Below are 15,974 nucleotides of genomic sequence, written 5' to 3' on the forward strand. Positions count from 1 at the left end.
CACCCATCAACACCGATGTCTTCAATACGTTTATGAAAATTATCATATAATCCGGTCAAGATAGAGTAGCTTAAGTGCGCAGTTGGCACCGTATCGTCAGTCGAGTTAGGCAATAGGATTTAAATATAGCAACTGAAGTTCACAACAACTTTATCGTCATCTTTATCAGTAAATGGGATTATCTATGATAACTGGAACAGGTATAAAACAGGGACGACACACAGTCACAAATCATCCTGTGACTGCTGTGTAATAAACTCCTTGTTTATTTTACTCAGGTAAGAAACTTTACTTTCTTCTACTTTGACAAATCTTTACCGTTGCTATTCTATATTAACTGTAATCTATTGTAGAAACCTTACTATATGTCCAACTCTCGGCGCAACCGTTAGGTCTATGTGGAACGTGGCGTCGTGTAATATATCTCACAATTACTCTGTATTACTGTTTAGGATTGTTTATTTGATAATGATCAACTCTACGTTGTTTAGTGGCTATTGTAGATTGTATAGAGTGTGTCGGGTATCCTAACTATTGCATTACGTGCAAACACGATGTTATTTATTGACTGTTGTAGAATGCACATTGTATGAACACCCACTGGGGTGAATCGATGTCTAGATTGTATAGAGTGTGTCGGGTATCCTAACTATTGCATTACGTGCAAACACGATGTTGTTTAGTGACAGTTGTAGAATGCACATTGTATGAACGCCCACTGGGGTGATGTCTGGATTGTATAGAGTGTGTATCCTAACTAGTACATTGCGTTATGAGCAATATGCTGTTTTGTGCGGTATGAACGCCCACTGGGTTGGTGTGTAGAGTATTGAACAATCACATTACGTTGTATACTTTTGAATGTGTATCATGAATAATGTAGTATGTGTAACGAATCCAAGTATGATGTTTATGTACTTTGATAGATGATTACATTGTTAACATGTTCTAATAATTAATTATAAACCATACCATTATTGATTGATTATGTGAAATCATCCTGTGACTGCTGTGTAATAAACTCCTTGTTTATTATTTTACTCAGGTGTTGTGTTGTGTGTGGGTTGGTATAGTCATACCTCTTGCCAAGCGAGCTAATTCCCCAACACTCGCGTTTTAACACATAGAAACAAATATTCAGTCGAACAAGATCAAAACATCCTCTGCTTTCCGAATAAAAAATCAGCAAGAAAAATATGTTTACGTTGATTCTATGTTATGTCAAAATAGATTAAGCAAGTGACTGCTACATAATTTCCATATTGAATTTATTATCAGTTTTCGTCAACGATATCGCCACTGATCTTGATCCGGTAACGGAGGATGCATTATAACATCGAACGCCGAAGAAGTGTTTCCTACTTCGTGCGTTTACACTTCAATGAAACATAAATTAACTGAAATATATAAAGTTGTATTCATGCATGTCTGCGAATCCGGTCTAAAACATAGACGTGAAAGGTGCTTGTATATGGGGCAATATACGACGAATATACGTTTCAAAGTTAAATTTGAGCGAACCTTGACAGCCTAACATAAATAAGAATGCATTTATTGTTTTGTGGCAGTCAGATGTTAGCTCTCATTAACGAATCGGTCTTACTTCGTGTGCTGGGGTCGGCTATTCCATGCTCACGCTGCACACCAGAGAGGCGCGTAGTACAGAGCGACATAAGGACAAAGATAATCTCACACCGGTAAAATGGCTGTGGGATCTAGGGCGGTGGTCACAGCTCTTGCTGGTGCCGCATTACTTGCTGTTGTAGTTCTATATACTTCCCGGGATCAGATCGGATACACAAAGAACACCATCATGCGGATGATTTCAAGTGAAGGTAACACTAAAATAACCATACCTGTAATTGTAGGCTGTCTTAACTGCCCTAAGGCCTGTTTGAACAATTCACATATAGTATGACCAGAAATTATTGAGAATTTTAGGAATATATTTAATTGGATTTCTAGCATAAACAACCTTGACCAGCTATCAAGTGCTTGGTTTCATTCAAGAGAGACAACTCTGTTAATCCTTTTTCATTAGTTTGTGAAGAGTTATCCCCCTTTGTTTACTTGATAGCAGACGACATTTCCAGTGATCCTCAGTATCGATGATTTAGAGAAGAGGAAGTTGATTTTAGAGTATTATAACAAGGACATCAGATCAGCTAAAGTGATTTCAAGTAGAACAGGCATCCCTTTGTCCACTGTTTATCGTGTTTTGAAAAATATTGCAAATGGATATGGCATTGAGCACCAGGGAGGCGCAGATAGGCCCAGAAAATTGACTGTCGGTGACAGGAGGCGGCTTGGTATTCTTGTTTCTAAACACAAACGAAGGAGTTTAGAAAACTTAAGGCTGGATATGATTGATAGAGAAACTGTGGCTGTCTGTAAGGAGACAATTAGAACTAAGCTCCATGCAATGGGTTGGCAGAAAAGTCGAGGAATTCCATCACCGATCATGAAAGCCTGAACAAAAGGAGCGAAGGTTGAACTGGTGCTTACAGCATAGAAATTTTAACTGGGACAATGTGATTTTCTCAAATGTCTCTATAGACATTTTTGGATTTCCCAGCAGGACAACAACCCAAAACATCGTTCAAAGCATTCACAGGCCTGGTTTCGGACCCAATATATGACAAGCTTTAGCCCTGACCTAAATCCAATAGAAAATGATTGGAGACTTATGAAGGAAAGTGTCTATAAGAAAACTCTGACAAATATTGCTGAAATGAAAGAAGAGGTGGTCCGATATTGGGACAGCATGGACCACGACTTTCTAACTTCTTTGATCTGCGGTATGCCCCGCCGCATTGAAGCCTGCATTGCTGCCCATGGTGACTTGACAAAATACTAACTGTTCACCTGTCTTTGAATCTGGAATTATGTTCTGCCAATATTCACATTTAATACGTGTGAAATGAGTGAAATTTAAAAAAAAAATTACAATCTTTAAATTCTCAATAATTTCTGGTTGTACTGAGTGACATTCTATGTTAATGACCTTGATTCAAGTAACTGTTTCGCGTTTACAAGCCCAACTAGCAGACACGCGAAAGTAATCATATCCATACAAATGTAGGCTCAGATGGTCTAACTTTTTGAAGTGAGAATAATTTCCTGGTCCCTAGTTGAGGAAGAGAGACGATGTGATCTTCCTTGCACTTTGAAAGGAATATTTTGTTTCACAAGCTACATCGGCAGTGCTAGTTGTTGACTGTTTACGGACTAGACAGGTTTTCATGAACGTTCTAATGTTCATGTTTTAAATAGATGTCTAATTCAGCGAATTAATACTTTATGTCAGAATTGGCGTGTGTGGTTTGAATGTAAAGAAGCGCCGTTAGTGTCTGACGTGTTCACTTGCTTTAATTTCCGAAAAGTAAACGTAGACCTACACATGTAATTGATTCCAAACCGTTGGGCACCTTAAATATTACTAATCGAAATCATTGCAGTAAACTATGAAAATAGAGCAGTGTAAGCAAAGAAACTGCTTTTCATAGGAGTCTTTGGGTTCATAACTTCAGCAACTTTTCAGTGATCCATTCATATGCACTCGCTTGCTGTGTTGTTGTGTACGCCTTATGTGCTTAATCGTCATATAAACGAAACACTGTACATGTTCAAAACGACACCTTCATATACTGAAATCCGTCACACGGTGAACTAGTTGGATTTTTGTTTCTTTGTTTGTTGTTTAACGTCGCCACTATATGACGACGGTCTGTCTAAACTGACGTTCAAAAGAAAGTACACACCTGATTCTTTGGTAAAATATTTTCTTTAAAACAGCATTAATATCTAAAAAGTGATTTGATTCTGCCTTGTCACAAACATTGTGCGAGTGTTTCCAAAACACCACAGATACTGTACCCAATTACAACATTGCTAGCAAAATATTTATAGTTTTAATGGGAATAGTCCCAAAACACTAGGTGTGTACTTTCTTATGTACGTCAGTATATGTTACTATAAATATGTATGATCGGTAAATATGCATATTTACTGATTCCGTCAGAAATTATGTATATTTACTGAAATTTTCAGGATATATTGACTGAAATCTACCCTGATTCATTATACATATTTACTGAAATCAAGATCTGATCAAGAATGAAATTTAAACCCACTACAGTAGCATCCCCGATGTACATGTAGAGTATTCGTGATGCTGTTTTGTCCCTTCCCTATCTCTGTAAATGACGTCCCTTTCTTAGGATTTTTTAGTTATCTTTCGTGAATTGTTATGGTGTTTTCCGTGAGAAAAGTTTACTATTCAGAATTATTCTTACAGAAGATTATAATTTTGAGCCATACACGACCTTATGGTTTCGTTTCACCAACGACATCTGTAGTGTATTGTTAAAATGTATGATTTTTGAAATATAAACACTGTTTTGACACATTAGTAGGTCATAATGATATTTTACTGAATTCGGTTCAAACTGTGGATGATATATATAATTATGCAGGTGTTTCATCGGTCGTGCATGATTCCTTTGTGTTTTCCTGTTTTTAAACAACATAATTATGCGATTGATACAAAGAGACCATATGGACCGAGAAATGGTATCCACCTTTCCATTAACGTCAACTGACTGTAAACACAATAGTATAAATTGAATATGGTAAAGCGTTGTTTTTATGCTTTCAATGTAATTACCATATCACGTACATCCCTTCCGTGGAAGTAGTAACACTGATGACATTTATGAAAAAGCCCTCTATTGTCCACAACGCTGTAAACTAGTCATTCGGATGTTTTTAAAGATAAAAAATATATTTGAAATATGAGGTGATATTTGTCAAAAATTGAAGTGCTCGTAACTGCCATACTTTAACATTGACTTACGAAGGTTGTAGCGCTATGATCGCTTTGTGCAAGTGGGCCCTGGAGCATTGTGTACAAAGAGTATGAAGTATTTCTGCACTTCTATCACAAGCTTCGTAGGAATAAGGAGGTGGATGTATTTCTCATTGTTCACATGAAACTGGAGAAAAGGTCTACATTCATGGGGAGGACTTTTGATTCCTCAATTTATAAAAAAATGAATATGTATCTGCCATTGTCTTTTGATTTGCATAACACTGTACATGCAACCATGAAGTATATGTGTGTGTATTTATCATATGCAGTAGACTAACGGCTCGTCTCTCAACAGAACCCGACCGCGTCAAACCAAAAGACGTTAAAATATGGTACTCGTTGGTCCCTGCCTGGCGCTCGGCATTAATGGGTACAACAAGGACTGGTCTGCTCGGAGTCAGTATAATGTGTCTGAGTGGGGTATTCATGCTTCACTGCGGCATGGTATCTCAGTGGGCTAGCACTATCAAACCAGCTTCAGTCTGTGCTAGTACAAGCAGCCGCACATACACATACACACGCATGCACGTCGTCATATGAGCGAAATATTCTCAAGCACGACGTTAAACCCAATTTCACCTCACCTCAACTCACCTCTCAACAGAATGCCAAAATCGTAGTGAACGCCGTTTTAGAGATCACCTTTGAATGGACAAATTAGGTATGTTGCGATTAAAAATTGCTAAATGTAATGTAAGTCCCCATGGTCCCTAGCATGGTGATCTACCTTCAGTTGCTGGCGATCTACAGCCCGATTTTATATTGTGTTGTTTTGAAATGATTTAGCATTTTACACTGAACTCAAACTAGTTTTAATTAATTTGTGATAATCTAGTCGTTATACTGTCTTTCGCTGACATGTTTTTACAAATGTATAAATATATTTATTCTTAGTATATAACTTTTTGTCGTCACGATGTGGCTGAAATATTGCCGATGTGACGTAAAACTTTAACTCACTCACTCGAATTTCAACTACTGATTTATTCTGAAGCGCCAAATCCTAGTGAGAGATTCCGGTTTTGATATCTGTGTCAAGAAAACACTGTGTGAGTGATTGAGTGAATTTAATTTTACGCCGCTTTTAGCAATATTCAAGCAATTTCACGGAGGGGGACACCAGGTCTTCGGAGTGACGAGCGAACGCTTTGACCACTAGGCTACCCGACCGTCCCAGAAAACACTGTGACGGTTGCGTTGTCAGTTCTTATTGTCAAGTACAGTCTCCCCCTCAGTACAACGAGTGAGCCAGTGAGTATAGTTTTACGCCACACTACGCAATATTCCAGCTACACGGCAGCGGTCTGTATAAAAAATTGAGTCTGGACCAGACAATCCAGTGAACAACAGCAGGAGCATCGAACTACACAAATGGGATACGATGACATGTGTCATCCAAGTCAGCGAGCCTGACCACCCGATCCCGTTAGTCGCCTCTTACGACAAGCATTACTGAAGATCAATTTTACAGCCCAGTATACATGATAAACTCTACTCATATTTAATCTACTGACAATATAATGAATTACTGAACTGAAGAGGCTGCCAATAGTTAATACGCATTGTAGCAATATTTTACGGGGTTGAAAATTTTACTTCATAGACATTATGAATAGAAGGAATGTTTGATTTAGACTGATAGAAAACCCATAGGCATTATTATTAGGCATTATATAAAGTGATAATGCTTCATCTGGGGGGCGGTGAGGGTGGCCTAGTGGTTAAAGCGTTGGCTCGTCACGCCGAAGACCCGGGTTCGAATCCCCACATGGGTACAATGAGTGAATCCCATTTCTGGCGTCCCCCTCCGTGATATTGCTGGAATATTGCTAAAAGCGGCGTAAAACCAAACTCAGTCAGTCAGTCAGTCATTTGGACGGTAAGGTAGGAATGAATGTGTCAAGAACCTTTACGTTCCTCAACTAGCGATGTGTATTGAAGTGTAGTGCCCCCCCTTCCCCGCCACACACACACACACACACACACACAATTTTCTAAACTTTGATGTGGCTTTGTTTGTTAATTATATTCTCAAAAAAAGAAACGCATAGGTGTGTTTTCACGAATTTAATCTGCTAAATTTAACGTGCGATAACACATGTAATCCTGGATCATTTGCAGCCACATTTCACTGTATAGAAGATCCAATGTATGTTAACATGTATAGGTTATAATGCTCAACTTCAATAAAAGAAGACGTCCGGTCCCAATTGGGCGTTGACTTCAACATCATAAGTGGTCAAAGTTCTCTGCACGGTCTCGGCATGGACTGAATAAGTCTTTGAATACGACATTGTTGAATGCTGGCCCATTCCTCTTGCGATGCCTGCGACAGTTGATGTAACGTTTGGGATGCGGGTTGACGTTCACGTACGCGTCGGCCGAGGTCATCCCACATATGCTGGATGGGGTTGAGGTCGTGCGATTTCGAAGGCCATGGACGCACTGTACTGTTCTCACTCTGAAGGAACCGAATTGTGGAATGTGTTGTGTGAGGCCTGGCATAATCTTGCTAGAACAACTCCCTCTGGCGGTCAGTGATCGGAACCATGTGAATCCTTAAGGCATATGTCTCCCCACACCATGTCACCCTCACTACCATATCGGTCAACTTGGGCGACACAATTCTGGGCAAAACGTTCATTTCGACTTCGATAGACTCTTCCGTCACGGCACTGATGCAGAAAGTGTGATTCGTCATTGAACTATACACGTTGCCAGTTTTGTAGATTACAGAATCGAACGTTATTGCACCATTGACCCGTCGAAGTCGATGAAGTCATCGCAGTACAGTGCTTCTGGTTTTAAGTCCAGCTTCTCGTGAAGGATTACGAATGTTTTGCGGAGACACTTTCTTCAAACCAGGCACTGGGCTTGCACTTGCAGTTGCAGCTGCTGTGACAGTTCGATTCCGCAAATGAAGTACCCGGATGTACCTATCTTGTCTTTCAGTTGTAATCCGAGTTCTCCCACTTCGAGACGGATGTTGCGTAGAACTGTTTGTTCATATCGGTCCCATAAACGACTGGTGAACATGGAGGTGACGTACAACGGCAGATTGAGGCTCCCCACCCCCAGACGTCAATGGCAATGTTCCGATTTACAGCAGTGAGCCGCGGCATTACGATATTCTTAAGTTTCATTAAGCTGGAAAGTGACATTGATCTCCTAAGAGCAAAACTGCACATGCATAATGCGAACCAATTTTTCTCCATACAAGTTGACAATTTCGAGAGAAATCATGCATTAAAGTTTCCGAAGATGCGTTTTTACAGTGAGCATTTGTTCCCTTTACACAAACCATTATTACGGCGAAATTATGACGAACACTAATTTTTTTAAAAATATATTACATTTCATATTTCAATATCATCTATGCGTTTCCGTTTTCAAGTTATATTTGGGGTTACATTTTCTGGGTAATAACATCTGGCAGAACTGATAACATCGGCCAATCTCCTCTTCATACTGGCAATCAAACATCAAAGTCTCAGCATCTTGGCGTCCAAGACAGTCTTCGATGACGTTGTTGTGCAATTGGGCGATGACGGCCCCAGAACGGTGAGGTCATCCATGAATATTGGACGACTGGCAAGGGGACAGTTATGGAAATGTGGCAGTGCGAGGTATCCAGTGCTTCCTGTTGATAACGCTGACCACTGAGTGTCCCAGGACATGGGATCTAACATACAGTTACCGAAACCTCACACTGAGCTAAAACGAAAGGATTCAGATGCATGAAAATCTTCAGGTGACATGGCTTGTTGCAACGCCCGTCGGTAATGCGAAGAAGATAGCGACTTTAATCACACCAACAACCTCCGCATGGAACTGCATCTTGGTAAACGAATCATGACTCGATCATGGTGGCCATTAGTTTTCCTCGATCTTGGACGATCCTTAACATTACCGGTGTCCACGTGTTTCCTAACAAATCGACTAACGATGTCGTGGTTAATGTTAAAGTTAGCACCCATGTTGCAACTGGACATCTCTACGTCATGCATGCCAATACCTTGCCATCGTGTTCTTTTTATTTACAATTCTACTGGCAAACAAGGATAAGTTGGATCGGCGCAGAGAACGCGTTTACCAGAAGTAGGGTGTGCACGGCAGTGAGCAAACCCATTTGGTTTTGAAAGGTAGAGCAGATGTAGGCTAGTGCACGTACATTGCATGACAATGAACTTGATTCCGCGCGTAGCTGCACACGCCTTGCTCATAAGACTCTCACGTCGGTGTAGCAAGTCACACTACGCTTGATCGCGGACAACCTGAGGCACCTTCTCTAACAATGGCAAGTGCTCATACGTGTCAATTGTCAGGTTGGTGCTCAACTTATCCTTGTTTGCCAGTACGTCTTGCCGTATCACGAAACGTGACAGTATTAGATTTGATCAGGATTTGCCATATGTAGAAATTACATCTTGCTCAATAGAGAAAGATGTATTGTGTAAGTGGAGTTGGTTGACAAGATGTTTTCTGTGTTGATAATGAGGGCTAAGTGCTGTTTCACTGCGCTATTGTGGATGTTGTCGAGATGACCTTCTGTGCGAAAGTGGTGCTAAAAAACGCAAATTATCAAATGACACATGATCTCCATGTTCACATATACTTGGTATGCAGATCGGGCGTGACACAACGTAGAGATGTGTTCTATAATGAGTGAAATATGTGGCATCCAAGTAACGAGCCCTATATTCAGCTAGTGCGCTGATATGATACCATGTGGAATGTCTTGTGATCCTTTATGATCCACGAATATTAAGAGCTGGAAGGAATATTGTGTTTTCAGACAGGGTTCCGATCCGCACTAAGCGTTGAGTAAGGTACAATTGCAGATCCGCTGGTAGAAGTCCTTGACTCGCCTTTGTGTCGCCTGAACCATGGAACCTGTCAGACTCAAGTTTACAAAAAGACGGATAACCAAAGAGACTGGCTGTTGCTGTCGTGGCGTACGATAACATCTGACCATGACAGTTCTCCCCAGACTATTTTACTAAAGCTTCAGTCAGTTGCTGCCATTGTCAATCGATACCAATAAAACTATTTCCATCTTTACTGCGTCGTAGCACAAGTTAGTTAGAAGCACAAGTTTGTCTCGTTAAAAGTATGAAATCATAAAAGTAAACCTGTTCAATAACTTATTTTCTAGTGTCTTCACACATGCATGAGAGTCATATGCACCCAAATGATGACAAGGATCCTTTAAAGATTACAGAATGGTGGCAGGCCTCTTCCCTTTTGAAGTGGTAGGTAACCCTTGTTGCAAATGTGGCCCTCAGACGTGTATTGTCATACGATAACAATAGCAGCGTTCAGTTTAATATATTATCCTTCACATACAGTTGCTAGCCAGTCTGGAACGTTTAGGAGTGAGGACAAAATTTTGAGTTTGTGAGACAAACGAAAATGAATAATTGCTCGTTTTACCAAGCATATACACATATTCACTTGCAGTTGTTGATATGTAGTACTCATTGCTGCGCATGTTGTACATCGGTTCTCTTTTGTATAAGACTCCATATTGATCGATAGGGCCTTAACTTGAGGGGCGGTGGGGTAGCCTAGTGGTTAAAGCGTTCGCTCGTCACGCCGACGGCCCGGGTTCGATTCCCCACATGGGTACAACTTGTGAAGCCCATTTCTGGTGTCCCCCGCCGTGATATTGCTGGAATATTGCTAAAAAGCGGCGTAAAACCATACTCAGCCAGTCAGCCTTAACTTGAAACTCGCAATCTTATGAACACTAATCTATTGGGACGGTGCAGTAGCCAAGTGGTGAAAGCGTTCGCTCGTCACGCCGAAGACCCCTGTTCGATTCCCCACATGGATATAATGTGTGAAGCCCATTTCTGGTGTCTCCTGTCGTGATATTGCTGGAGTATTGCTTAAAGCGGCGTAAAACCAAACTCACTAATCTTCTAATAAAACGAGAAATATAATAATCCGGGTTGAAAACAAAAAAAAACATTGTTCAATTATTAATTAGAATCCAACGATTATAGTTAATTGCTTTGCGTGGATACATTACAATATAGCTGATGTGTGCGTGCGTGCGTGCGTGTGTGTGTGTGGAGGCATTAATAACCATATTGTGTGCTTTTTACAGGGACTGGGAGAAACCCCCCGGAGTACACATGCAGTAAGATTGAGAGGAAGGGCAGCTGGCACATTTGTAACGATGGAACCTTTAACGTCAAGCCACCGTGTCTTGTCTACTCCTTTGGGTCAGTACAAAGAACACATACATTCCAAATTCCATGTTTTTGCATCTGTACCCTAAGGTCCAGTAAATCTGCAAATATCTGCCTTGTAAACATTGCTCATGGTGGTTGACACTGTAATCTTGCCGTGTCAAACATGGATAGATGCTAGATGCCAGCGTCGACCAGTAGGGTGGTGATCGATCTCCAACAGATAGTCTCCTCCTGCCGGTCGGTCGGGTTTGACGGGATAAGCAAGAAAAGGTCGGCCCGGAGAACATATGGTGTTTGATGTGATGAACTGCATCGTTGTGTCTCAGTGGTCTATGATGTGTTTTTTATATCATTGAAGGATTTGGAAAGACTGGTCGTTTGATGATGCAATGGGAAACGTTGGCTGTGAAGTTCATTCTTTTGATCCAAGGTAAGAACTCAACAGAATTACGCAGTGAAACCATTTTACATAGATGACACAGAGATTCGGCAGATGCTTGTTGAATTATACATGATTAGAGATATTGAAATGCAAATATATCACCAGTTGTTTAAAACGCCTTTATTTATATTACGATGTCTTACTACACATAATATTCCAGAACAAGAAGAAAAGTTTAAATCCATATTAGTCTTATATTGGACTAAAGTTGAGTGTGTGAGAGTGGTTTTACGCAGATTTTAGCTCTATTCAAGCAATCTGGAGGACACCATTAATGGGCTTCACACATTGTACCCATGTGTGGAATCAAACCGGGTCTTCAGCGGACGAGCGGACGCTTTAACCAATAGTCTACCCTACCGTTCCGACTAGGGTTGAAGACACAACTAGGTGATTCCTGGAACGAGCTCCGTCCAAACGGAATAGCCATTGTGTCTATGGAAAGATAACAATGATACGTCATAATTAAATTAAATGACTTAACGATGTGCTTAAAGTTATCCTTCCAGCTGTGGCGAAGTGCATACAAACAATGAAGTCTTCTTCATCTTCCCTCATCACTGTCGGTGATTTAATTTGGCTGGTAGAACAATCCCAGCAATGTACAGCGGCGTGACACCTGGTGTCCTCGCTGATTTTCTCAGATCCCTTCATTTCATTTTCACTTCGCACACTTGTACGCCCAAAGTGAGCTGGGTGAGTTCAGTTTTAAGCCGCACTAAGCAATATTCCAGCTATATGGCGCCGGTCTGTAAATAATCGAGTCTGGACCAGACAATCCAGTGATCAACAGCATGAATATCGATCTACCCAATTGGGATACGATGACATGTGTCAGCTAAGTCAGCGAGCCTCACCACCCGATCCCGTTAGTCGCCTCTTACGATAAGCATTGGTTTCTTAAAGATCAGTTCCAGCCCGAATCCTCACGGGTGTGTACGCCCAAAGTAATTTGTATGGGAAGATAATCCAGACTTGCTGTTCTGTATCCATGACATGTTATAGTCAATTTACAATTTCAAACCATGTGTTATAGTATTGGGAAGGCGTCATTCAATAGAAGCAAGAATGTCCACTTCCATGACCTTGGCCTCTCTGGGAAAGACAGCGACACGTACGTTCCTACTAAGGACATATACGTTAACAAGACAACAACATGGAAGATCAGACGCCTCAAAACCATCATGGAGATGCTTGGACATACAAAAGTACGTACACGTTATATCTACAACTGTCATTTACAAAGTAATATGATTAAACATAGGTCAAGGGTAGATATCTGTTATTCAGGAAGAGGAACTGGATGTCAATTCAATTAAGATGAGACTGACACACACAGGTGCAATGGGTGAAGTTCATGTCTGGTGTCCCCTGCCGTCATATTACTGGAATATTGCCCATGGCGGCGGCGTAAAACGGTGTAAAACTACACTCACTCAGTCTCCCACTCCTGCGACTCTTATGGTCATGCAGGCATCCTTACACAATACAGATTTTGGTGTCATTCAGTTTTTCAATACTGAATGTATCTCGCAAACTGAGAATTGTCGCCATGTTGAGAAGACTTGCTTGAAACTGTCAGTTTGCTAGCACGTTGGACCAGTCAGCCGCTTCAGTAATATTGGCAAACCAAGGCTGGTAATTTGGGATTGCGGTAATGGAGTGAGTGAGCGGTTTTACGCCGCTTTACCAATATTCCAGCAACATCACGGCGGGGGACACCAGAAATGGGCTTCACACATTGTACCCATGTGGGGAATCGAACCCGCGGCTTCGGCGTGACGAGCGAACGCTTTAACCACTAGGCTACCCCGCCGCCCTACTGCGGTAATGGATCCAGGGTTGGTAAAATGTTCTTTTCTTCACTGGTGTTTAGGTTTCGTAAGTTATCAGACGTTCTCAGGAATGAGATCCGAGTTTGTAACGTTCTTGTATTCGTTATTATCTCCCGCAACGCGCTTTTCGGGGGGTATTTAAATGCGCTCCGTCCGTCCGTCCGTGCGAACTTAAAAACCTTTCAATATTTCTTCACCAAACTTGGCACATAGATACGTCTGGTGGTGAACTTGTGCCTTTTGGTAGTTTGGGATTTCTGAATAAGATATCTTTTGCGTTTCCATGGCAACAAGTTTGACTTCGACTGAAATTAATTGGTGTTGTTGCTCCTTTCCGGAGCAGAACTTTAAAACCTTTCAGTACTCTCCTTCCACTTTGCAATATAGTCACTGACTTGGTTGACACATACCAGTTGTGTAGATCGATGTTCATGATGTTGTTCACATGATTATTTGGTCAAGATTCTATTATTTACAGACCACTGCCATATAGCTGGAACATTGCCGAGTGGGTCATAAAACTAAACTCACTCACTCACTCACTGCCATATACACGCCAAAACATTAGACATAGTCATAACTAATTGACATATTCGTGAAGAGTATTTTGCCATTGCGGGGAGTTTTGATGACTTAGTCTTCGTATATAATTAGCTTTGTGAGAAACCCAAAAAGGGTAACATCCGGTAGACTCCCTCAAGGGAAATAACTCAGTATCCAAGTTCTAGAAGACCTTTAAAAGAACTTGTACACTTTGTGAATGGATGCGCGACACGTAACATAACAGGGCTTAGTTTTAGGTTTATCTAAATATCAGGCTATATATCTATGTTACACATCATTGTTTTCCCAGACACGATGATACAAGCGTATACAATAGTACGGTCGCCAACGGTCGTCAAATTCGAGGACTCAGATTTCAAAATAATTATTGTAAGATTAATAATTCTGAGTCCGACAGTCAGAAACGGGGAAACTATAATGTGAGGCATCGCACAATGATGCAGACACGGGGACAATGTAAGACAATGATGTGTCGATCGTCAGACACTTGGACACATTCTTGTTACATACCTAAGTGTCGTGCCGTCAAACACGGGCGAACGGAAATAATGCTTTGAAGACAGTAAGTTCCCGACGGTCAGCAATGGGGATGCTGTTATTGTAGAACAATGAAATAGTGAAGAACTCACTTTATCATACTCAAGTATATGGTATTGTCTGAGATATCCGCGTTATGTCAAACGACATCGAGAAATCATCAACATGACGAGCTTTCTACACACTTTCTATACAACTAACTGAAAATCGTACCTCATATGACGTCACTGCAGTGTTCTGGCGACAGAGTTACGTAACCTCTCTGTGGTTTCGTTGGCGGGCGAGGCAAGCAGGCGACTTTTTAGCAACTTTTAATCGCTCAGTATTAATTAACAACAAGTATTTAAAGAATGAATTTGGTGTTCCGCATAAGACTAACCACAAATCTTTCATATGTAATAGTTAAAAGAGTACAAAAAACAAAGTTTAATTGTTCTTTAAATTAACTTTCTGTTCTGTGTGGTGTTCGACGTTCAAGGATATAACAAAGCTCGGAAACAAAACACAGTGTCTGTGTTCACTACGTTATGTTAATTCACTGGGCTAGTACAAGAAACTTACTCGCGCACGCACACGTGTACGCACACATACAGAGACATCGCTCCAAATGTATTTTAGTTCAATAAATTGACGATAAACCAAACATCATCACGACGTGAAGGATGGTGAGCTTCATCAATCAGTCATACAGAACAGTGGAGGTGCATGGGCCGTATTTATAGCCAAAAACAGAAACCATTATGATACGAATGCCTCTTGCTAAGATACTGATTTTGCGAATACCTGGTGTCACCACATCATTCGGTGATCCATCTAAATATGTTCATCACTGTTTTGCCTTTGGCTGATTATCTCTAACGTTCTGTGTTATTTATTTTAGAGACACCTTGATATTCTGAAGATTGACATAGAAACAAGCGAATGGCCGGCGGTGAAGGACATTGCGGCATCTGGACTTTTCTCCAAAGTCAGACAGTTTGCTGTGGAGTGGCATCTATTTCCGACATATCCAAACAAATCTGAATACATAGGCTTTTATGCAGGCGTCATAGCCATGAAGAAGCAGGGATTACGGACGTTCAGAGAAAAATTTAAAAGCAGAAACTACGCCGAGAAGACGTTCCATCTCCAGGCAGATGTTAACTATGTTAACATGTTATATAAAGGTATTTGAATGTCACCTCTCTTCCTAATATGTCTCTGTCAAATAATGTAATGCATACCTGTTCTCATACGTGTTTGCTCACTGTCACTTCACGCGACACTCACACTCTTTGCTTTTAATAACTGAATATTGTTTCACTTTCTATTATATTACGAAACAAGAAACGATGTTCAATAAAAAGGTGTCACAACTATTAATATTTTCTGTCTTTGATGAGGTTTAGACAATAACTAACGACTGACGGGGAATGACATATTATCTTTCCCGAGCTATATGAATAACTACTTATTCTCAAGCCTTGGCTTGTTGTTATTTGCATTATTTAACGTCGCACGCACAACTAAGGTATTTCGGCGACGGT

At 40.8% G+C, this 15,974-nt stretch overlaps 1 protein-coding gene across 1 annotated transcript; it reads left to right on the forward strand.

Annotated features, from left to right (window-relative positions):
- The first annotated feature begins 1,702 nt into the window (after positions 1-1,702).
- LOC124265573 (probable methyltransferase-like protein 24) lies at positions 1,703-15,710 on the forward strand. The gene is made up of 5 exons (XM_046700358.1): positions 1,703-1,835; positions 10,983-11,100; positions 11,429-11,500; positions 12,549-12,720; positions 15,329-15,710. Exons 1-5 carry the CDS (start codon positions 1,703-1,705, stop codon positions 15,620-15,622), a joined length of 789 nt encoding a protein of 262 aa, XP_046556314.1. The 3' UTR covers positions 15,623-15,710.
- The last annotated feature ends 264 nt before the right edge of the window (positions 15,711-15,974 follow it).

The sequence above is a fragment of the Haliotis rubra genome, unplaced genomic scaffold (genome assembly GCF_003918875.1).
Source record: "Haliotis rubra isolate DU_JTF1 unplaced genomic scaffold, ASM391887v1 Scf985, whole genome shotgun sequence".
NCBI classification, from domain to species: domain Eukaryota; kingdom Metazoa; phylum Mollusca; class Gastropoda; order Lepetellida; family Haliotidae; genus Haliotis; species Haliotis rubra.